Raw genomic sequence first — 25454 nt, forward strand, 5'->3', positions numbered from 1 at the left:
GTGTGCATTATCATTCTTATTATGCAAAAGACATGTTCCCTGAAAAGCATGGCTCTTCAAATGCCTTCATATTCTAAATATGTCATGTAACATCGTAAAACTCGGGGGGGGGGGGGGGTAGGCTTTTTACGCCACGTGTTCGTGTAGTCCCATATACATCTTTCTGTGTACAGTGTTTGTAACTTTACCAAGACTTAGCCAAATTTCTTATCATTTTGATGATTCCAGAACCTTGCAATACACACAAAGTCTTATATGCTAGATGATCAACCTTTTCTGGTCGATTCCACACCGTTTCTTTCACAATGCAATCGCATGACCAGAACTCAACTTTATCTTTAACACTTCTGATACATTTTATACATGTCTCCAAAATCAGGTGATCTGTCGATTCATTCTATAGCTTGTATGTGTAAGCAATGTAACCGACCAACTCTAACAACGAGTAACACCATTCAACATTCAAAAAAATATATTATTTCTTGTGATTTTTGGATTTCCTGCTCAAAGTTGATAAAAGGTATGTTCTTCCCTCATACAGAATCTCATACGATATAAGTCTATTCCTCCACTCCATAATGTGATTTCCACTGAGAGAAGGCAATAACTGCATCAGAGGAAAGCTCTGAAATACATCGTAGAAACTTCCTTTATTCTATTAGAGCTGTGGATCATCTTTTGTCCTTTTTCTTCATTTGTCCCATCAGCTTATAGACTTCTTGTTTGGCTACCTTCTGTCTCTGTTCCCTCTGTGCCTCAACAACGGCCATCTGTAAAACAATCATTAATAATAATAATAATATAATAACGTTTTATTTACCAAGGGTAGCCACTTCAGTTATGAAACTGCTCTTCCAGCAGGCCCTGCATAACATAACATGTTATTACTACCCTTCTCCAATCTAAAATGCTGAGCGCCTAGCTAGAAGGCAGAAGGTCCGATTGTTATAAGTCTTTGGTATGACTCGGCTGGGGTTCGAACCCATGACCTCCCGTTCATGAGGCGGGCGCTCTAACGACTGAGCCATCATTCAAGATTCAAGATTCAAGATTATTTTATTAGTCCATGCATGCAAACATTACATAGAAATTTTGCTTCCAATGGCTTTTTTTGACAGTGAAAATACAAATGATAGAAAATACAATATAACATTAACAATAGAAAACTATATACATAAATATGGATAACTATTTATAGTGTGCATATGCCCCTCAATTTCCTATTGCCTACATTTAACATGCGTCATAAATTAAAATGTCTCATAATATAATATAGTATTTCTCGTCACCACCCCCCCCCCCCCCACATCCGCTAGCTCCCGATCCACAGATGGTTTTGGATTTGCAGAAAAATAACAGGAATAAATACATTTACATTTAGATTTCATAATTATAAATGCGTGATATAATTACGCAACACTTCTACAGTAAAATGAACTCTTAACGATTGAAGAAATCAAGTTAACAATTTACCGGCACAATCGTATGAATAAATAACATGCATCATAAATTAAAATGTCTCATAATATGATATTTCATTTCCCGTCAGCCCCCCCCCCCCCCCCCCCCCATCCGCTAGCTCCCGATCCACAGTCTCCAGCTATTCGTTTAATTGCACTTCAATATCAGCTATTGAAGTGCAATCAAACGGACAGCTTTCAAAATCAACAATAGCAATTTCAAATCCAGTAGGAAATATATTTCGAATCCAGTAGGAAATATACGATTATAAGGATAGGTAGGTAGCCTTATGTATACATTTATCGCGTCACAGTTGAATTATACACATGTATGGAGTTAGGGATGAATGAATTACGAGAACGTGAAAGGCGAGTACGGGGAGGGCACAGTCTTATTCCAGAACGGTTGAACCTGAAACGATCATTGAGAAGATGAGTATTGTCTGTCATTATAACTTTAACTTTTGCAAGTAAGCGTTTTTCATAAAGTGCTGGAACAGGGGGCAGATCTGATCCTATAACCCTCTGTGTGACTCTTCGAGTTCGGTCTACTCTTCCCTTTTGCTCGTTTGACATGTTACCAAAAGTGCAGATCAGATTGAATGTCATTACGCTTTGGATGATCGATTGGTAGAAGAGCTTCAGGATGGTTCTATCGATATGAAAGCTCTTTAGTTTCCGTAAGAAAAACATCCTTGTGTTCGTTTTCTTTTGAACAGACAGACAGTTTTGCTTCCAAGAAAGCTTATCATCAATGATTGTTCTCAGGTATTTGTACTCATGTACCTGCTCAATGACGTCTCCATGAATACGGAGTGGCTCATGTATTGTATTGCCTTTCCGGAAGTCAACGACAATTTCTTTGGTTTTACTAGTACTTGTCACACCAAAGGACAAAGTCTTCAACTTGGGAGATGTATTCATGAGGGTCATTGAACAGGTAGCCTGGTATAATCAATGAATCATGCAGAAATCACTGCTTTTATTAGTCAACAGTATTTTCAGTATTTTACAAAGCCTTGGTATTATTAGATATACTGAGAAAGTTCAGGCCCAAATCATGGTATCATTACGTAGAGGTGTGGTGGATAAGTCACCCGACTGCAGATCACAAGATACGGGGTTCAAGTCCCGACGCGGTACTAATGTCCTTTGGCAAGACCTTAATCTACATTTGCCACTCTCCACCCAGGTGTTAAATGGGTACCCGGTAGAATGTGAAAGTTAATATGGTTGGATGAGCAAGTGTGCGCTTGTAAAATGGCAAATGGATGGAATGGTCCCCAGGAGTGGAGGATCAAAAAATCATTTTCTTTTTCCTTTGCAAGTGCCTGCTCTGGACCAGGCTCTCCCGCTAATACTAATATTGCTCCTTCACCAGCCTATCCATGTTTTTTAGCCCCCAAACTCCAACCCACACAATGTCAGAACCCCCCCCCCCCCCCTCCCCTAACCTCAAAAGCCTTGGGGAAATCAAACCCTTCTGCCCCAAGATAAAAGGTACCATTTCTAACCCTGTGATTGAACACATGAATAATAATAATAATATTTAATTCTTATTACCCCGGTCATTGGATTCAGTGCTTGCCCGCACACAATGTGTGCACAATTTCCACTCCATAGTGAGCATTCCAGCCAGGCGTTACATGACGCTCAAAGACTGTTTGACCAACAATGACGGTCGCATCCTACCGGGTACCCATTTAACACCTGGGTGGAGAGTAGCAAGTGCAGGTTAATATCTTGCCAAAGGATATTAGTGCCGTGTCGGGATTCGAACTCTCGACCTTCGCATCTCAAAGTCAAGCGCCTTAAACCACTCGACCACGACACTCCCAGTAAAAGGAGGGTAGAGTAAGGGAATAGCATTCATGGTATGGGTAAGTATGGTGCTCGTCCGCTGTGGATATGGGTTTGGTCACATACCTTTTTCTTGTGAGCTTCCACTCTGGTTGACATGGCCTTGCGATCCTTCCTCTCTCTTTCTTTGTAAAGTGTGCTCAATTCATGCATCAATGCAGCAACCTGTTACAGCACAGAAACACAAATGATTGTCACACAAACCATATAATACAACCCCTGAACTAAAGGTATAATTAATTCAATAAATGGAATAGCTAATATGATGAACACATGAAGAGTATGAAAACTATCTTCTCCTATTATTTCTATGATATTCCTATTGAATTATAATGACAGTTCTTGTTTAAGATCGCAAATGCCTTCAAAGTGCATGGTTATTGCTCTTATTCTTATTTATGACATTTCTAGTGCCCTTTTAGGACCTAAAATTGCTATGAAGATAATTTTAGACACCAAAATATGTGAAATTTAGATTAAATCCGATTATACCAATTTAACTCCACTTTCAAAAAAATATGGTGACCGTTACTTAAAATAATAACAATACACCGGCTGGCTGGCGGGTTGTGCGTATGAAAACCAACACGAAAAAGCCAACAAAAAGCAAACATTGCCATTGGCTGGAATAAAACGTATAGGCGCTTGCTCGGTTTTTCAACGGCTGGTTCAAAATTATCAAATAGTGGATACTTCAGCCGTCTCTGAACCGATTTTGACAAACAAAGATGATTTTGATATTTAAATGGTATGCTCTTTCAAATTAGACACTCAGTTTTTCATTATCTCACAAAAAAGTTATACCAAAAATCAACTATCCCTTTAAATTCATGACTATAATCACAATACAAAGTGTCTTATCATGCCTTGTCCATTGGTACTTCATGGTTTCTACATACCTTTCTCTCTTGAGGCTCTCTGATGACAGCTCTCAATGCACCTAATGTTGCACCCTTCTTTCCTCTCTTCTGTACTTTCTTGCCTGTGTTCCTGAGCTTCTCCTTAAATGGAAGATCTTTTCGTAGACCCCTTGGAACCACAAGTGGGTTAAACCTCCGAGGCTTCCTGGCCACTTTCTGTTTTAAGATAGATAAGAGATATAGATAGTTTTTATCGGTTTCCACAATATCACATTTTACAAAGAGTGTGACAACATACATGTATTTAAAATGATTGTAATATACATGTACATACAATACCGGTACACACTATTCAGAATATTGTCCATTAAGTTGAACTTAAGAGATAAAGTGGCGGAGCCTATGGAAAAGCAGAGCTTGTTGTGGATAGGCTCCTTAAACTACAAATGACATAATTATCTAATGTAAAGCTTATAAAATACAAATACTTGCTAAAACAGGGAGATTACAGGGATACATGAACCGATACTCACAATTAAACTACGAAAGACAAGGAAAAGGGAAGGGAATATAGCTGCAGCTTATTGAAACAAAATTACAATATAGTTTGTTCTCGATATGATTATATTACAAACATAGTTGACATGGTACCGTTATTTACTCATTGTAATTAACAAAAGTATACAGCTTGGAGACAAGAATAGTCAGGAATCAGGAATGACAATATGTATTCAAATACTAACTTTTTAAAATGTGCAAGGGAAAAATAAGTGCATACAAGTAAATCTATCGGAAAACACTTAAAATGATATTGAGTCCATTTGTAAGAACATTATGATAAAGATGATAATAAAAATATTTTCATCAATGCCATGCTTATACAGTAAATTTCAACTACCATGAACCCATTAATGGCAGTTGGAATTTAAAAGCATGATGTTTCATCACATCTCAATACTTGAAATTGAACAGTTTAAAGCCAGTCGATCAGTGAATTATATTTCAATAGCATCATAGTATCATAGCAGATAATGGTAATCAATTTACACATGAAATAACAGGTACATCACAGTGAAGGGACTCTGTTTTCGGAGGGGGGGGGGCACAAAGGATGTTAATCAGTATGAATGCGCATCTACTTCGTGGATTCACTGTTAAATTTTCAAATAAAATCATGAAATCTTATAATTTGGCAATCAGCATGTACATACATGTGTAGACCTCCCTGCGTGGTCACTGACAGGTGGTTATCTCATCAAATCAGGTCTTAATTAACATAAGGGATCATGGGGGACAGACAGGTACCGCTTAGGCATTGTTTGCTATATAGAGGGCGCAAGTAACTACAAGTAGTGCAGTCCTGCTTAAACCTACCTTGTACTGAGAATCAGCATCATTGGGTACAGGGATGCTGGCATCGTGTCTGATCTGACCAACCGTTCTCATTCCTGTCCAGTTACCTCTGTCCTCGGGGGCAAGCAGTAGTGTGGTCACTGGGTTGTACAGCTTAGGAATGGCTACTTGGAACCATGTACTCACAAACACGATATCTATGGGGAAAAAAGAACAATAAACATTATTACTATTCCCTGTAATTAAGTATAACCAATGTTTACATACACACTTAGCACCAATCTTCCTACATATGCATGTAGTCGTCTTGTGAGGAACAGGGATATACTTTTTCCATATATTTTCAGACGGTATATCTGTTTATTACCATTAAAAAGAAAGAGGAAATCTTTACTCTTTCAATGTTCACTTCTTGTATTAAACCCTCTGTAGTGGACATAATGGACTATACATAATTACTACCCATTATTGGAGTATAACATGTATGGGAGACATACGACCAAATGAAAATGATCTAATTGAGGGAGTTTAAATAGTGGTTTCTATTTACCACAAAATTCTTTGTGCTTGATATATATGCCTTAACCCTATTTAGCCCGGGGGGGGGGGGGGGGGCTTTAGAAGCCCCCCCCTCGACATTTTTCGCGATAATTTTTTAACGCAAGAAAATCTTGCACTGAAATTTTGTGACTTTTTTCTTTCGAGTCTTGCGCATCTTTTAAAATTTTTTTTTTTTAAATCGGACCTACCATTACAAAGTCACGTGTCGTTTTGTCTTTGCATGTCAGTCGTAAAATCGCTCATTTTTGTGATTTGTGTACAAAACATATGGAAATCTCATTTTTCAAATAAAGAGATAAAACATTGGTTATTTGGTCTTGTATATAGTTTAGGTGTTTATTTTGGGGTCAAAAAAGTTGAATTATAGTTGGAAATGAAATAAAACAACAAAAACAATGAAATACATAAGTTAAAAAAACAAGGAAATACATAAGAAAATATCAAAACAAAAGATACATGTAACATAAGGAATAACCCTGGTTTTTCAATTTTTTGTGTTGTATTATTATTCCAAATGGTCTAACAAATATATGTAGTGAGAAAGAATGCTTAAATATGAATAATGTCTGATTTATGGGCAAAAATGTGAATTTTATGAACTTATTTGCATAAATTACCATAAATATGCAAATGATTGAATTTTTCAAAAAATTGAAATTACCATAGTATTCTATACACTTCACTTGACATGTATGCAAATTTTCGCGGCGATCGGGCGTTTCACGGCCGAGATCATAGGGGGGGGGGGGCCTTAGAAGCCCCCCCCCCCCCCCCCCCCCCCGGGCTATGCAGTTTCAAAATAGCCCGGGCTAAATAGGGTTAAGCCCACCGCACTCTACGAAACCTGATTACAATCCTATTTTTGTATAGAATTTGCAAAATCATTCAATTAGAAAATGTAAAGATTTTAATAATCACGGTTCAGAATACACATGTGAATAAGAAAATAACTAGATGGAATTCGACTGCGCGCAGTCGAAAATGATGCCTCCGTTATAGAGCAATTTTACAAACCAAAACAGAAAAAAAAAATTGAATTCACGTTCAATGGTAATCCATTGACAGGTTCTCAGAATATTGTGATTACAAGCAATTTCTCATATACATATATGACCCTTTGATCTTTGACCTCATGACCATAAAATCTACTCAGTTCATTGGCTCTGCAAGATGTTCTGAGTTAAATAGTAATCCATCTGTCAGTTCTAATGAGAATGCGTTCACAAGCTATTTTTGCATACATAATGGGCCCATGACCTTTGACCTTTGACCTTATGAACCAAGAATCTACTCAGTTCATTGGCTCTGCAAGTAACAAACATGACCTAATTTTGGCATGAATCCATCAATTGGTTCTTGAGATAACGCGATCACAAGCTGTTTTTGCATTCATAATGTGCGCTGTGGCCTTTGACCTTTGACCTACGTGCTCCAAAATCTAATCAGATTGTCTTCCTATGGTGATACACACTATCATTAAGTTTGAAGTTTAAATCTCCAGTGGTTTTTGAGATATTATGATAACAATCTCAATGTATGGAATTTCATAAGTTGACCTCTGTGACCCTTGACCTTTGACCTACGTGCTCCAAAATCTAATCAGATCGTCTTCCTATGGTGATACATACTATCCTTAAGTTTGAAGTTTTTACATCTCCAGTGGTTCTTGAGATATCATGATAGAAATCTCAATGTATGGAATTTCATAAGTTGACCTCTATGACCCTTGACCTTTGACCTACGTGCTCCAAAATGTATTCTGATTGTTTTCCTATAGTGATACACACTATCACTAAGTTTGAAGTTTAAATCTCCAGTGGTTCTTGAGATATCATGATAACAATCTCAATGTATGGAATTTCATAAGTTGACCTCTGTGACCCTTGACCTTTGACATACGTGCTCCAAAATCTAATCAGATCGTCTTCCTATGGTGATACATACTATCCTTAAGTTTGAAGTTTAAATCTCAAATGGTTCTTGAGATATCGCGCTAACAAACTCAATACAAGGAATTTCATAAGTTGACCTCTGTGACCTGTGACCTTTGACCTACGTACTCCAAAATCTAATCAGATCGTCTTCCTATGGTGATAAATACTATTCCCGAGTCTTCAGTTTAAATCTTAAATGGTTCTTGAGATATTGTGATAACGGTCAAACGGGACGGACGGACGGACGTACGGACGGACGGACGGACGTACGGACGGACAACCCGAAAACATGATGCCTCCGGCACCACCTTCGGTGGCGGAGGCATAACTAGATGGAATTCGACTGCGCGCAGTCGAAAATGATGCCTCCGTTATAGAGCAATTTTACAAACCAAAACAGAAAAAAAAAATTGAATTCACGTTCAATGGTAATCCATTGACAGGTTCTCAGAATATTGTGATTACAAGCAATTTCTCATATACATATATGACCCTTTGATCTTTGACCTCATGACCATAAAATCTACTCAGTTCATTGGCTCTGCAAGATGTTCTGAGTTAAATAGTAATCCATCTGTCAGTTCTAATGAGAATGCGTTCACAAGCTATTTTTGCATACATAATGGGCCCATGACCTTTGACCTTTGACCTTATGAACCAAGAATCTACTCAGTTCATTGGCTCTGCAAGTAACAAACATGACCTAATTTTGGCATGAATCCATCAATTGGTTCTTGAGATAACGCGATCACAAGCTGTTTTTGCATTCATAATGTGCGCTGTGGCCTTTGACCTTTGACCTACGTGCTCCAAAATCTAATCAGATTGTCTTCCTATGGTGATACACACTATCATTAAGTTTGAAGTTTAAATCTCCAGTGGTTTTTGAGATATTATGATAACAATCTCAATGTATGGAATTTCATAAGTTGACCTCTGTGACCCTTGACCTTTGACCTACGTGCTCCAAAATCTAATCAGATCGTCTTCCTATGGTGATACATACTATCCTTAAGTTTGAAGTTTTTACATCTCCAGTGGTTCTTGAGATATCATGATAGAAATCTCAATGTATGGAATTTCATAAGTTGACCTCTATGACCCTTGACCTTTGACCTACGTGCTCCAAAATGTATTCTGATTGTTTTCCTATAGTGATACACACTATCACTAAGTTTGAAGTTTAAATCTCCAGTGGTTCTTGAGATATCATGATAACAATCTCAATGTATGGAATTTCATAAGTTGACCTCTGTGACCCTTGACCTTTGACATACGTGCTCCAAAATCTAATCAGATCGTCTTCCTATGGTGATACATACTATCCTTAAGTTTGAAGTTTAAATCTCAAATGGTTCTTGAGATATCGCGCTAACAAACTCAATACAAGGAATTTCATAAGTTGACCTCTGTGACCTGTGACCTTTGACCTACGTACTCCAAAATCTAATCAGATCGTCTTCCTATGGTGATAAATACTATTCCCGAGTCTTCAGTTTAAATCTTAAATGGTTCTTGAGATATTGTGATAACGGTCAAACGGGACGGACGGACGGACGTACGGACGGACGGACGGACGTACGGACGGACAACCCGAAAACATGATGCCTCCGGCACCACCTTCGGTGGCGGAGGCATAACAATGTTGGGGGACTGCAGTTTTCCTTGAAGTAGGAAACCTCCTATGAGATCAGAAATAGTATTATGATTTGAAGCCAATTTGACTTTTACACCAACTTATATTGACTACACTTTTTAATTTGGGATATTCATATCAGTATTCAATACCTCAATCAGAAAGATAGTATTTGTTAGTAATTCCATATTCCAATGCATCTGCAATTTGCATCTGCAATTTCTTTGTACAGTGTGCGGTGGGCTTTTCACTTAAGTTCATTTTCCAAATCCTAGATACGTACCACTCCTGAGGATCTTATCTTCAAAGGTGGCTCGGAAGGCTCCAGGTGGTGTTTTTAATGGTTTCTTGATCTGACCTCTGATACCACTGACCGTTCTGACGGAAGCTCCTTCAAACTTGACCACCTCCAAAGCAGAATTGAACATACCCTGCAAAAATGCCAATCAAAGAAACACATTTGTTATGATAAAGTATGATATCAAGTAATGATTCACTTTTTTTTTTATCGTATTGGTGCTTATGTACAGTTATGATAGCAAAATGAAATGAAAAGCTTGATTCTGGACAGTTTGAAGTTTCCTTTATCTTCTGTAGACACAACAGCTTAAAGACTTTAACAATAATCTAACCTGGATAGAATTAAGGCATGAATGAACAGCATGGTGACAAGTCTTAACATCAATAAATCCTTAATATATACCGGAGATGATAATTACAATTACAAGTAAGACAACAAGACAAATCTTTAGGTCTGTGGAAGTACATAAAAACATTTTAGTAACTGAAAATATAAAACGGCTGTATGTGCAGGTGGAACTTATGCCACCAACAATACTCCTTGTGGAGAATCGATGCTTTCAGACAACTGAAAATCTTTTTATTTTCCTTCAATCCATCCTCTTTGTAAGATTTGGTGATAAGACAGTGCAAGTATCAGCTTTACCTGTATGAATGCTGTATTCTTATGTATCTTCAATGGTGTTCCAGTCAGTTTGAGTTTCTTTACCACATTGATGGACTTGTCTAAGTCCAAGATCACTCCAGTGGCAGCTATTCTGAAGCCGGGCTGTTCATTGAAGAAGAAACAAAATACAATCACTTTATAGTTTGTTTCCGATTTGCATTATCTTTCTACTCGAGTAAGAAGAAGAATGAACAGCAACTAGAATTAGAGTGGAAAAGAGGCAGAATATATTGGACTTACAAACATATGAATTTGCTACTAATACCTGCCTTTAAAGAGAAGGTTGAGTTCTCGGAAGAGGTAAAAAATAATTTGTGAGCGTTATCATTGTTAATATGCAAGGGTGGAAGAACATCAGATTAAACATGTTCCCTGAAAAGCATGGCTCTTCAAATGCCTTCATATTCTAAATATGACTTGAAACATAGTAAAAATCCGGGTAGGATTTTTTCGCCATGTGTTCGTGTAGTCCCATATGCATCATTCTGTGTACAGTGCTTGTAACTTTGCCAAGATTTGGCCAAATTTCTTATCATTTTGATGATCCCGAACTTTGCAATACACACAAATACTTATATACTAGATGATAAACCTTTTCTAATAGATTCCACACCTTTTCTAATAGATTCCACACCGTTTCTTTCACAATTCAATCACATGACCAGAACTCAACTTTATCTTTAAATGCATGTTATCAATACAGATATTGGACACTTAAAACATTAAAACCAATGATAACAATGATGTTGGTCATATTTTATATGATCATTCCAAGTCACCCAAAATGTAAAAAACTTCCCATGAAATACCATGTCAATTCTAATAAATTTCATATGAAACCATTACAAAGTTATACCAAACTCACCATTCTGCCTGCCACAGACTGTACAGCCAAAACTCCAGTACCCTGACATGTTATGGGACCTGTATGGAACAAAACAAATAGTGGAAATAGAGTTTAGACTTACCAATGACATTCTAAATAAAGCAAGAGTCTTAATCTCACAGATGGAAGCACTCGATGAGATTTCCTTTGTTTATCTCATAATGCCATGAAGACATGCTGATATAAGACAAAATAATTGTATTATAAGAGTTTAGGTGGGCTACCTAATGTATGAAAACTATATAAGGGTGATTAGACTCTTGTTTGTTGATCGTGACACTCGTGTTAATAAATACATTTTGTAATACCTATGGGAGAAAAAGTGAGAATACACAAGGCCGCCATCCATTTCCAGCCTAACCGCTCACGATGGCGGTCTCCTGCGTTCTGAAATTTATCTCTTTAGTTCAATGAAAAATATATACAAATATCTGTTAGACTTGTTTGTATGCTTTGTATTATGGTTATTGTATAATATTAATAGACATGATTTGCTATGTATGTAATCCTTATGTAAAAAAGAATAACCTTGTATTTGTTATTTGAACGTAGAAATATAATCAATCAAACAAACAAACATGTAAATTTATTTTTGAAGAAAAAATTTGTTTACCCCAAATGATAGATTGGCAGTGCATGTGTTCAGGTGTATACTTGAGAAGTCTGTTGCGTCCATTATGATCTTGGATGGAGTAGAGTGGTATAGTCTGAAAACGTCTCCAACCCACCGATAAGATGAGAGGATCTCTGGTCTTCAGAATCTTAGGGTACCATCTGTGCTTCTTTAGCCGCATCTAAACAGAAAGTCATCAAAACACTTAAATTCTTCAGTAAATTTACAGTTACTATGGTGACCCCCTAGAGATCCAAGGGGTATAGGGATCTATATGGACACCAATGTCATGTCATGTCCATTAAGTCTGCCTGGCTCCTTTCAAGTATTCCGTTCACTTCGTTAATCTTGCCATCTGTATGCATTCATTGATCATTAATGCGACCATTCAGAAATATTCACCAATTGTTGAATCTGTTCGCTGGACAGTGATCGAAAGAACAGTGAACATTGGGGAACTCTTCCAGACTCGCTTAGGGCCGAGTGCATACAGAACCCATCCAAACCTGCCCTTACAGGTCCTTTGTCCTATTTCCTTAATATGCATTCATGACATGATTGCACAGTAGTTGAATTAAATTCCTTGTCTCTAAAACATTTATAGGGTAAACTTTATGGTGAAATATTGTGAATCTGAATAACTTTGAAGCCACAGATGATGTTTTGAAGTGTGAGATATTTACCTGCACGTATCCCACAGCTTCTTCACTATTGAGTAGACCCCCAAGAATAAGTGGATATGCTGGGTCAAAATGGCTGACAAATTCACATGGAACATCAGCAATCTGAAAAAAGACAAAAATTTGTTAAATGTCTGAAAAAATGAACAAGAAAAATGCAACTGCGTCTTTAATATGCCTCCGCCTAAAGTCAGATAGATTCATAGCTTGAGTTATCCTTTGATAGTTCGATACCAGCTGAAATAGCCTAATATATTTATTGATATGATACTAACAAGGTTTAAAAAACCTTTAATTTCATGTATATTGTATACTTTGACTTCTTAACCAAACTCTCCTCAATTTGTCTCACTATAATGACGCATACCTGAGACCAAACATGGGAAAAACGAATGTGAGGGAGCGAAGGGAGGAAGCGTAGCACCGTCCTTTCCCTACTTACCCCAAAATCTAATATCATCTTTCTATGTTGATACATACTATCCCCATGTTTGATGCACTTATCCCAAGCAGTTTTTTAGATATTGAGATGGGGAATGGATAGACATCTCCAAAACATCATGCTTCCAGCACCACCTTTGGTGGGTGGAGGCATATCAAAAGTATGTACTAATGTTAATGTACTAACTTAGGCCCTGAAGACCTGTAGTATAAGATGGTGGTAGATATTGAATACTGACCTCTACTCTGACATACGTTCCTGAGCGGAACCCCTCGTACTGAGTCCTAATGTCATCCTCCATGTCAGCAAACTCACTCCTGTTCAACTGAAAACATACCCCGAATAAATATTATTAATCATCTTACTAAGAAAGAAAAAAACAAAACAATGTTAAGGCTCCTCCAGGTATGACTTGGTAAACCAAAAAAGGGGAAAAAAACTGCATGAAAAAAAGTAAATGAATTGCAACTGCACACAAAAAAGGTCCTGCATGTATTCACCGAGCTCTGTATTATAAGATACAGAAATGTGACGCGCATATCTTTTTACGTTGTCATTATAAAAACAGCCATAGTTTTGCTGTGTCATATCTGAATAAGGCCTTAGTGCGTGTTTATCATATAGGAGACACATTTATCATTGTAACCAATTACAGTAGAAAGTGAGAATTAATAAAATAATGAGGGTACGGCAACAGTCATAGTCAACTAATTAGAGAATCAAATCACAAAATCAAATTGTTATATTTTTATCATAGTGCAGACACATAACCAGTATGATGATTAACTGGACAATATTAATCATTCATATTCATAGCCCGTAAGCATGACCATGTCACTCCTTTGCTGAAGCAATTGCATTGGCCTCTGCACTAAGACGATAGAATGACCCCCCCTACGATCAGTCCGCCTATCTCCTTCATTAGGTGTTTTTAAGAAGGCTCTCAAAACCCTCCCATTCAATGATTATTGTTAACTGTTGTTCCTTGTATTTTTATTTGTTTGAACTCTATGAAACATGTGTAAGAGAGCCAAGTACATTAATGACTTTGTTATTATAAGCTTACTGATTTACCATGAAAATTGTTACATCGACACCTCCAAAAGACAACAAGCATTTCACTTGTTACCTTTATTTTATTCCAAAGTGAATAGAGTGGTTAAGTATGACATCATCAAAAAACTATTTTAAAAAATTCTCAATTTGAACACTACAAACCAGAGCAAAATTAGGAAATCTATTTACTCAGATGGTCATATCTCAGCTAATACTTAACATATTCAATTGGTTTTTGACATTTGGACCAGTGTGTTGGCTCAGTCAGTAGAGCGTCCGCCTCACAACCAGGAGGTCGTGGCCGCGTCATACCAAAAGACGTTAAAAGACGAAAGTTGCTGCTACCTTGTTTGGCGTTCAACAATAAGGGATAGAGCAACATTGATCTGGCGCTGCTCAGTGGCTGCCGGGCTCACGATCAATTAGGCAAAAAGAATTTTCATTTTCGGTTTAACATAATAAAATTTGGAGTGGACTTTAAAAGATTATTATTATTATTATTATTATTATTATTATTTTTGACGCTCTTTCTGAAAATAAAGTTCAAATTGAGAAATTCTAAAAAAAGATTTTGACGATGTCATAGCTTCAGTAATCTATACATACCTGGCCTTGTTGATTCATTTCTTCTTTCAGTTCATCAAAGTACGACTCTCCCCCTGTGTTATCATAGTCAGCATTGAACATCTCCTTCATCTTCCTCTTCTTTTCTACTCTCTTCTCTGCCAGTGTCATGTCTCTCTTGCTCTTCTTCTTCTCCGCATTGTCTCCATCATTATCTTCCTCCTTCTCATCGTCACTATCATCACTGTGTGATTCAGAAGGCTCCTCTGCTTTGTGGACCTCACCCGTTTCCAAATCTTCAAAGTCCCCATACAGGTCATCTATATTCCCATTAAAATATTCAGAAAGGCACCATTACAGTACAAACACCTTACGAAGTAGGGTATGATTTGAACTTTGTATACAAGATATTTTCAAAAGTAGGCTTAATTTTCACAGGTTACATACATCTGCAACCAAATTATCAGCTATAAATAGAACATTTCACATGATAAGAATAGAATGGGGCAATATAATATTCTGCATATATTGTGCTTTTCAAAGTTTAAGACTAAACTGACATGAATATTTTTTTTAAGATGACGATCTGGATGATTAAATTCTGTTTTTTCCCTCTGGGATTATCACCATCTGCATTGGCATCCCCATACTTAATTGAAACCTTTTTGACCCAAGCAATTAGTTTAAGAATGCCATGATACTCTGCTCATCATGTGTGTTGGAGAAAGAGTAAAGTTACTGGGCCCAAAGACAAACTTACATAGCTTACCAAAATGTAAGGCACAAAAAAGAGCATCCAGAATACAAAAGGCTATTTAGTTGCTGTTGTAACTTGACATTTTTACAAGAAATTTAGGTAATACAGAAGTATTGACCTGCCTTGTGTCCTTATGATATCGTTCTACCACTATCTATAAAATAATGATTTTCAACATTTATCCACTTTGCGTTCTGGACGCATCATTACACTCTTACCTTACCCTAAACTACCGTACCTTTCTCATCTACTGATATGCAGAAACACTGCAACATGCCAGATTCAAAACTTGTTGAAGTGCTTAAAGATAAAGTTGAGTTCTGGTCATGCGATTGCATTGTGAAAGAAATGGTGTGGAATCGATCAGAAAAGGTTGATCATCTTAGCATATAAGTATTTATGTGTATTGCAAGGTTCTGGAATCATCAAAATGAAAAGAAATTTGGCCAAGTCTTGGTAAAGTTACAAGCACTGTACACACAAAGATGTATATGGGACTACACGAACATGCCATATTTAGAATATGAAGGCATTTAAAAGAGTCATGCTTTTCAGGGAACATGTTTTATCTGATGTTCTTCCACACTTGCATAATAACAATGATAACGCTCACAAACTATTTTTCACCTCTTCCCAGAACTCAACCTTCTCTTTAAAATTTTTAAAATGCTTGGAGCGAGAAGAAAATATAAAATGCTCACCATCTTGATCTAAGAGAGTCTTTGCATCCTCATCTTCACCCCACTTTCCTGTCACCATACAGTCAGCAATCAGGCTCTTCATCTGGTTAAATAATGAAGTCAACTTATGCTTCAATACAGACAAAACAAAAGAATTCTCAACCCTAATATTGCTGGTCTTTGTAGATTAGGCAGTGCAGCATTTGGTTTTTGGGCATACTATTTATGTGCAACTATGTGTCATGAAATTTCCAGACAGGGGTCCCTAGGGACATGATGGTAGTATTATAGAGGGAGGGAGAGAGGGAGAGGGAGAGAGAGAGAGAGAGAGAGAGAGAGAGAGAGAGAGAATAACACATGAGGTTCTGCTTCAGCATAATTATGTAAAACAGGAACAGCCCAAAATAACAACATCATTCAAATAAAACGAAAATTCATAACATTGGGGTCATATATTTTGACCAATTTGATTAAGGTCTATGACTTTAATGTTTCTATTTTGTACTTTCCCCGTTCCATAATTTGTCATAAACCAATGCAGAACTTAATCACTTTGATTAGGATCTGTAATCAAAACATTCATGATCATTTTGTTTATTCGAATGATGTTTCATCTTAGACTCTTTTCCTGATTTCTATGTCATTGTAAATATTTGTTGCCATGATAATGAAATTACTGTACTTGCAACTTATTTCAACCATGGCTATCCATCTATAACATGCAAAAATAGTCACTTTGCAACCAAGAACTTTCACACTTTTTGTTTTACCCACCTCATCCATTGTCCAATCTCTCATCATCTGCACAGGAAAGCTAGAACAGTCGGTATCATTCGATGCTTTCCTCATTTTCTTCTTGGACTCCTTAGTCTTGGTGAGGGTAAAGAGTCCACCCAACTCTGTACTGTCTTCCTCATCTGAAGAACCAGCCTCAACAGCTATAATTAAAATCAAAGGTCAAAGGTCATTAGATGAATAGCCAATGAATAATCATGCTTCTTATCTCTCTGCATATGCCTTTATAACATATCCTCTAAAAAATATTAAAAAATTAGTTACAGTAATGGAAAAAAGAAAAAAACAAAACACGTATCAGTATTCCAAAATTTCAACCAAGTTCTGTACTATAAAAAAAAAAAAATCCCCGATTTTGAATGACTGTGATAAGTAGGGCATGAGCCAATGGAGATGAAAGACTAAAACAAAAAAATGATTTTACTAAGTGCATTGTTAGATCAATGTACTGATAATACTACACACAGGAAGCGTATGGTCTACACTGGGGCTGCTATAAATACCGTTTTGAAAGTAGATGGCACAGGACTACACATGGAGTGTGTGGATGAATGTAGGACTTACCAGTACCATATACCAGTCTTCTCAGGTTTGGTGTCTGTGATTGCTGTCTTAGGAAGCTCTCTGCTGCCTTCTGGTTAAGATTCTCCTTCCATTTCAACTGACCTGACATCATGACAATCAATAATACACTTATTCAACTGCCACCTCAAGATACTTTAAAAAACATTTTTATTTGAATAGTATCTGTCCAATCACAGATGAATAAAAAATTGTAAGCGTCAACAAAACATAACTATGAATTCAATAATTATTTATTTATTCAATTATTTACAGTTTTATTTAAGCAGGGTTGCCTCTTCAGTTGACAAACTGCTATCCATGATGGCCCTGAACAATAATAACAATGTATATCAAATATTGTATTGAAGACATAAAAATATAAGAAACATAGGTTATGAAAACAAAGATAAATAAAATAAGAAGAAATATGAAAACAATATTGAAAACTGTAACTTATCATAAACATTATGGTACGATAAAAACATTGAACTGATAAATTATTAATTTGTTCAAGTACTGATAACACATCACTTTCTGACATCCCTCACTATAGATGGCTATGCACATCAATGTCAAATTGGTAGTGAATGTTATCTTCAGCAATCCTCACAAGTTTTCTTTCTCTTCGTGTTATAAAGATGATAAAGTGTAGATCAATGCTTTGAGAAACAAAGTTTTGCAGCAGCTAAGAATTAAATTTGGTAAATCCATAGATTCACTGATACTTACCTGACTGTTGTGAATCTTCTTCTTCATCATCATCATCTTCCTCATCATCTTCTTCATCATCTACCTCTTCTGAATCCTCTTCACCGTCTTCCATTTTATCATCCTGAAGCCCACTTTCACTTCCATCAACATTCACTTTGGATGACGTTGAATGCTTTGTCCGTTTGTGTCTGCTCTTCATCATACTTTCATTGTCCTTCTCATTGATGATATTGTCTTTGTCTTTAAGTGTTTTCATTTCTTGTTCTAGCTCATCCTCACTGTCTGCGAATGCTAGCTCTCCTACCCGTACATCCTGTTGCAAGAAATCAAAGACATTATAAGTATACACTGGTATGTAGCTGGCAAACAGTTCATATAACTCAAAATGTTTGCTTAAATTCAGTCTTTCACATATTTCCTATTTAGCCCCCCTCAGGTGCCCCAAAATGATGTAACATTAGTGACATATCGTTTAACTAGTTTTATGCTCTTGATTTGGGCCCTAACAATAAGATTTTGGGTACCTGAGACATATTTGGCTACCGAAGCCTCATGCCCGCAATGTATCATTGTATATTGATACAGAAATAGAGATTTATTATGCTCATAGTAACCCTGCCAATATTTTAAAGCAGTCCTGTAGACTGTCTAGGGTAGCTGATCTTTGGGCCCTCTTGAACAAACTTCCAGGCCCCTGTGGTTTTTCATGGACATTAACCTATTTCATACATTGTTCACAGTGGGTTTTCTACACATCACATTGTAATAACACCCAATTGTAGTAAATTCAGGATTGATCTTTTAACATTTCTAAATTTGACAATTGACCTGATATACCCTTAATTATCATTGGTTCTTAATGACACTTGTGCCAATCTTTAGGAGACTTAATAATATCATAAGATAAACCAAATCTGGAATACCTGGTGTAGACATGAACTACAAAAGAAAATGTGCCCCAATTGTACCCTTGTCAGCAATATAAAGAGCGATAAATTAAATTAAAATCCATTCTGTTCTGTATGCAACTACTTTCACCATCATTTTTGCCCGACAGTAAAATATCCTCTCAATATGTATATATTTGTAAAACTTATGTACCACTAACTTTAAACTGTGTATCTAGGTACTTACTTTATCATCTGCTATAGTCCATTCATCATCTGCCTCCTCCATCTCCTCATCATCCTCGTCTTCATCATCCTCATCATCTTCCTCGTCCTCATCATCTTCCTCATCGTCTTCCTCGTCCTCGTCATCATCATCATCCATGTCTTGAAGATGAACAGCTCTCCTCCTCACCCTCAAGTTTCCCTCTGTGGTTGAAAGGTTTGTATCCATAGCAACATCTTGTGATGTGACTGGGTTAGAGTCTGTGAAGAGAGTGAGCTTACTGGCGGCCATCTTGGTGTCAAGTGTCTTCTGAGACCCAATCAGATTTGTCACTAGTTCCTGGGAAGGTCCCTCTTCCTAATATAGAATTTAAAAGACACTAAATTCATAAACACATCTTTGAAAAGGATATTTATAAAACACAATAATTTCAGAGTAAAATATATATGTGATGGAGACTGATAGCAAGGATAGCTTTATTTGTTTTAGCTCCTGATGCTACCCACATCATACACCTAACATGTACCTACATGAGAAATTCAATGTTTATCAATCCTTTTGCCATACAAATTTATTCATAAGTCATGTCCACATGTCAAGCGGGCTGGTCCAAGCTATTCCATCCTATACGTTATAGACTATATAAAAGATTTCGATATAATTGATGATTATATTAACAATAATCTGTAACATATGGGAAGGTAAGGTTATAACCTCTGTGACCTTGAATTATACTTCAAAGCTCCTGAAAACATCTGCGTCTTCAAGAGAGCTTTGAAGACAGCAACAGATGAGGCTTTTGTTGTGTCTTGTGGTAGGTTATTCCAATGCTTTGGAGCTGCGCTACTGTAAGCCCAATAGTAGATGGGAATATGTTTGTAACCCACCTGAACAGTATGACTATGGGCCTTGTGACTACCCAGTTCAACATAGACTACATCCTACTACTCCAGACATGTTTGTAACCCACCTGAACAGTACGACTATGGGCCTTGTGACTACCCAGTTCAACATAGATTACATCCTACTACTCCAGACATGTTTGTAACCCACCTGAATGGTATGACTATTGGCCTTGTGACTACCCAGTTCAACATAGAGTACATCTTACTACTCCAGACATGTTTGTAACCCACCTGAACAGTATGACTACAGGCCTGTGACTACCCAGTTCAACATAGACTACATCATACTACTCCAGACATGTTTGTAACCCACCTGAACGGTATGAATATGAGCCTTGTGACTACCCAGTTCAACATAGACTACATCCTACTACTAACCCACCTGAACGGTATGACTATGGGCCTTGTGACTACCCAGTTCAACATAGACTACATCCTACTACTCCAGACATGTTTGTAACCCACCTAAACAGTATGACTAAGCCTTGTGACTACCCAGTTCAACATAGACTACATCATACTACTCCAGACATGTTTGTAACCCACCTGAACGGTATGAATATGAGCCTTGTGACTACCCAGTTCAACATAGACTACATCCTACTACTCCAGACATGTTTGTAACCCACCTGAACGGTATGACTATGGGCCTTGTGACTACCCAGTTCAACATAGACTACATCCTTGTCATAGACGATGCCTCCTACTCCAGACATGGGAGCATAGATGAGACGTTCCTTCTCATTCAGGGATCTTTTCTTGTCTTTGTTTGGCAGAGGGCAGGGGTCACTCAGGAACGATACATCCCTAATGGGAAAGTCTCCACAACCTAATCAGAAAGCAATTGAAAATAAAATTAGTTATTAATACTGAAAACAGTTAGATGGTCTTCTGTAATGGTTCATTGTATATTGTTCATTGTACATACAGTAAAAGCTATCTATGTATATAGGCCACTCAAGGGAAATAGAGAAAGTGGCCACTGTAGACGGGTTGCCTTTCTAGGACAGGTTCTACAACACACATTTCCTCTCCAGGGAGACAAAATATATGGCCACTATAGACATGTGGCCTCTATAGAGAGGTGGCCACTATGACAGGTTTGACTGTACAAGAAATTATAAAATGATAAGAGGTACATGCGTTATAATTATATGAATTCAATATTTGATCCTACCAAGTGTGGTGGATTACAAAGTAAGAAATACCAATAATAAATTATCTCTGTCAAGAGCAACATGTTAATCCATACCTTTACTTCCACCTTCCGGGATATACATCTAGATATTCACAAATAATTTATACAAATTTACATGGACAAACAAAAGTTATCCCACAGAAAATGTCTATGGTATCTTCAAAACCATGAATAATTCATTAAATTGGAATCATTTGGTAAAAAAAAACGGGTAAAAGTAGAAGAAAAGACAAAAAAAAACTAACTATCCCACTGGTTGAATTGCACATTCTTGTACAATCCTTTACAAAGCAGCTCTGAAGTTTCAGAGAAAAATATTAATGTTACATAAGGTTAAAGAGACCAACACACTTTTATTTTTAACAGCAGGTGCCACTCACATTACAAACAGAAGCACCTTTTGGTTCATTCCCCAAGCTTGAGCATTCATTGGAGATACTTGTAAAACTGAGTCAACAGTTTATGCTCAAAAGCTACACTTGAATAGGATACTACAGACGGAGGAATGATACACAGTCCAACCTTATCCAGCCATGTCAACACTAGCAAAAATCAGATATGTGATTTGGCCAAAATGAAAATGATATGCATTTCTCAGAAGTTTAGTATAGTGTATGCATGTAATAATACACTTTCTCATTATTATGAATTTATCAGACTCTCCTGTTTAGTGCTTTTAAGTTGTATATGATAACGAAATAAACTGACCTCCCTTTTAATAAGAGAGCCGTAAAGAGTACGTGTGTTTGTGTATATGTACTTGCTCCAATTATTGAATGTTACCAATATCAATATCAAGTGCTTAAAATCCATTTATTTACTTTCTGTATAATCATTTTATAATTCACCTATATTCAAGGGGAATATTATAGTATTAATGACTGCTTTGAGAGAAATAGTTGTTTTTATACGCTCAAGGGAAGGTTAGAATTGTGCTATTGCCCCGAGGCGTGCCGAGGGCAATAGCCCAATTGTAACCTTCCCGAGAGCGTATAAAAACAACTATTTCTCGAATATTAAAGCAGTCATTAATACTTTTATATGCCGAAAACAAAAGAGGCAACTAATGACACCACCTTGGCCTTTCTCTAGTTTATCTGCACGGTTTGTTTTTTATGAGTGTATCTTTGAGAGTAGACTAGATCTAGATTCTAGTCTAAGCAAGATATTTTTACAATTTTGGGGGTGGACCGGCCCTGTGGGGAATAGAGAGAAGAACCTGCGCTTTCATATGACACCTCACTTATTGAGTATCACCTTCAGGATCACAACAGATAAAGGTTTGAATCTCGAATTGGAAAAAAAAAACTTGACTTTTTTTGCATGGTCGCGCAATGCACGTAGACTGCATAGAGACTGCATTGCGTGTAATCTCTATGGGAAGAATATAGCACACAACATCGGGTGCGCGATCAGACATCCTGACAACTAGATCTATTTTCGTCTACGTCTATGCTGGTACTCCATTTTCAGCAACTAAACTAACATGTTTATGGATAATTTCACGTACCCTTTTTGTTGTTTTTGCCGTCAGCGAGTCTTGCATTTGATAACTTGAAATCTTGGGACAGTTTCTTTAGCCATTTTTGTCTTGTTTGGAATTGTCGTCTTGTCTTGTCTTGTATGAAAATACCAACCAATTCTTCGCACACGTACGGTATCCTTGATCGCTCAAACTATTTTTTAACATGTAAACCTATGGGGTAACCATGGAGACTGAACTATTTTCCCGGTAACCATGGATACTGGGATTTTAGAACTGTTTTAACCATGGTTACTGGGAATTTTACAGAAATAGTTAAAGTTTATGAATGCAATTTCGACCAATCAGATGGCTGGATTTCTTAAGTGAGGTATATAACATTTTTTGTTCAATAGAATTAAATAAAGATTACCCACAAAAAGATGTGTATGTGTGTGTGTGTGTGTGTGTGTGAGAGAGAGAGAGAGAGACCATTCATTCACACTTACCTGGAATATGAACGGAGCTGTTTTGCTTGAGTGGTACACCCCTCACATAGCCATACAAGGAGACAGTTCTATCACACTTTGAATTCTGTCTTATCAGCTCCTGATTCGTTAGGTCTTCCATTCTATCATAGAAACATATAACAGTTTTAGACTCTAGAAAAGTTGATATCATTATAACAACACAGGGGCCCTACTACTGCAAGTTGGTCACAATATGTAATAATTGGGGAAGCTTTCCTAATTGCTGTGATTTAAAAAATATTTAAAAAAATAAAAAATTGGACAGAATTCTGAAAACTTCCGTGTTAAATCCCAGAGTTGATATAATATTGGTGTTCTGAAAACTATGTTCAGGGTATGCTTTTTAAGATTACTAATATCATCAAATATAATACAATTTATATCATGCATCAAAAATTTATTGGTTTTTGATTGGTTGAGAGCTCGTCACGTGACCAGAAATATTTCAACTATTTTAAGGTTGCTATGTAAAAGAACTATATGAGAGTGCTATTTGGGAGTAGAAAACAAAATATTTTAAATCTTTTTTGATAAAAATTGACATTTTTCAAAATTCTAATTTTTTTCCCCCCAAAATCATAATTTTTTTGTGTGTGTGTGTAAATTTTTGATGCAGCATATAAAACAAATAAACCATGCCTTCTATTCGTTAAAAGTTAAAACTATGGGCTTCGGTGACTCCAAAAGAACCATTTGTTTCAGGGCTGCGCCCCTCAGCAAATAGTACTATTGGAGTCACCTCTTGTGCATAGTTTTAACCAGAACCTCTCAAGACAGTGTACAGGTATACCTGTATACTATGCCAACTGTATTGATTAAGATACAATTTTCTTTACTATACCTGAACAGAGAAATATTAATAAAAATAAACTTCTTGGGCAAAACTATTTTAATAAAAAAAATGAGCAAACAAATAAAAAAAAAAAGTTTAATATAGGTTTTACCTATAAACAAAGAAATGTTAATAAAATTAACTTTTTGTGCAAAAAATATTTTAATCAAAAAATGAGGAGGAAATAAAGAAAATTAAAGTTTTATATAGTTATTACCTGTCTGCTATGACGTATGAATGCGCATTTCGCCAGACGAGAGGTCTAAATTTCATAACAGAGATGAACCGTCCAAGGTTCTGGACTTCTCTGTTCTGATAATCACCATGAACCATGCCTGACAAATAGAACAGCTTGGCACCCTGCACACACAAACACAGATTAATAATATCGGTTCACTGCAATCATTCACAGGATATTTATAGTTCATTCAATAAGCAATCAAATTTCCTAAACACATATCAATCATTGACCTACTTACTGCAAAATCTAATCAGTTTGTCTTCCTAAAGTGATTCACCCTGGCTTTAAAATGATACTTTGTGGCTCAAACGGTTCTTGAGATTTCACGATTACAAGAAAAATTGAAACATAAAATGCCTCCATTTAACCACCTGACGGGCAGAGGCATATTGTGTATAATTCCTTTGATATTATCCATTAAACCAGATTGTATGAAATATTCCTCCATTTTTAGTCAATCCTTACTGCACTGGACTATTTCAGTCTCCTAACTTGGGATCTTGGCTTTACAATGATTGGTTGCTACAAAATTTAGCGTGGACATTGAGAAAGGATCAGTCATTTTTTATTTTTGTATATTTGTATTTTATATATTGCATGTACATGTATACTTAAATATGGATAATTAAATAAACCTTATTAACATTACATATATTTTATTCTGTCAATTAAAAAGTTCTCAAATATTCTATTGTGTTCCAGCTTTTTTCAAGGTTATTTCAATCAAATTATTTGATTAAAACTTCAAAGCATAATGATGGAAAAATGAATAAAAAAGACAAGAAAATACAGGC

General features: G+C 36.6%; 1 protein-coding gene across 1 annotated transcript in view; it reads right to left on the reverse strand.

The window, feature by feature from the left end:
• Positions 1 to 345: 345 nt before the first annotated feature.
• The window catches only part of LOC587885 (ribosome biogenesis protein BMS1 homolog), a 52597-nt gene continuing 27488 nt past the window's right edge, over positions 346 to 25454 (reverse strand). The window contains exons 6-24 of the mRNA XM_030987174.1: positions 24637 to 24779; positions 23567 to 23688; positions 21027 to 21226; positions 19514 to 19849; positions 18398 to 18692; positions 17669 to 17770; positions 17084 to 17247; positions 16331 to 16412; positions 14915 to 15192; positions 13491 to 13577; positions 12814 to 12915; positions 12131 to 12311; positions 11497 to 11555; positions 10611 to 10733; positions 9948 to 10095; positions 5555 to 5730; positions 4220 to 4396; positions 3387 to 3485; positions 346 to 770 (exon numbers count right to left, since the gene is read on the reverse strand). Of these exons, the coding sequence (XP_030843034.1) occupies positions 672 to 770; positions 3387 to 3485; positions 4220 to 4396; positions 5555 to 5730; positions 9948 to 10095; positions 10611 to 10733; positions 11497 to 11555; positions 12131 to 12311; positions 12814 to 12915; positions 13491 to 13577; positions 14915 to 15192; positions 16331 to 16412; positions 17084 to 17247; positions 17669 to 17770; positions 18398 to 18692; positions 19514 to 19849; positions 21027 to 21226; positions 23567 to 23688; positions 24637 to 24779 (2973 nt within the window). The 3' untranslated portion in view covers positions 346 to 671. The remainder of the gene's footprint in view (positions 771 to 3386; positions 3486 to 4219; positions 4397 to 5554; positions 5731 to 9947; positions 10096 to 10610; positions 10734 to 11496; positions 11556 to 12130; positions 12312 to 12813; positions 12916 to 13490; positions 13578 to 14914; positions 15193 to 16330; positions 16413 to 17083; positions 17248 to 17668; positions 17771 to 18397; positions 18693 to 19513; positions 19850 to 21026; positions 21227 to 23566; positions 23689 to 24636; positions 24780 to 25454) is intronic.

The sequence above is a fragment of the Strongylocentrotus purpuratus genome, unplaced genomic scaffold (assembly GCF_000002235.5).
Source record: "Strongylocentrotus purpuratus isolate Spur 01 unplaced genomic scaffold, Spur_5.0 spur5_scaffold_16, whole genome shotgun sequence".
In the NCBI taxonomy this organism is placed as follows: Eukaryota; Metazoa; Echinodermata; class Echinoidea; order Camarodonta; family Strongylocentrotidae; genus Strongylocentrotus; species Strongylocentrotus purpuratus.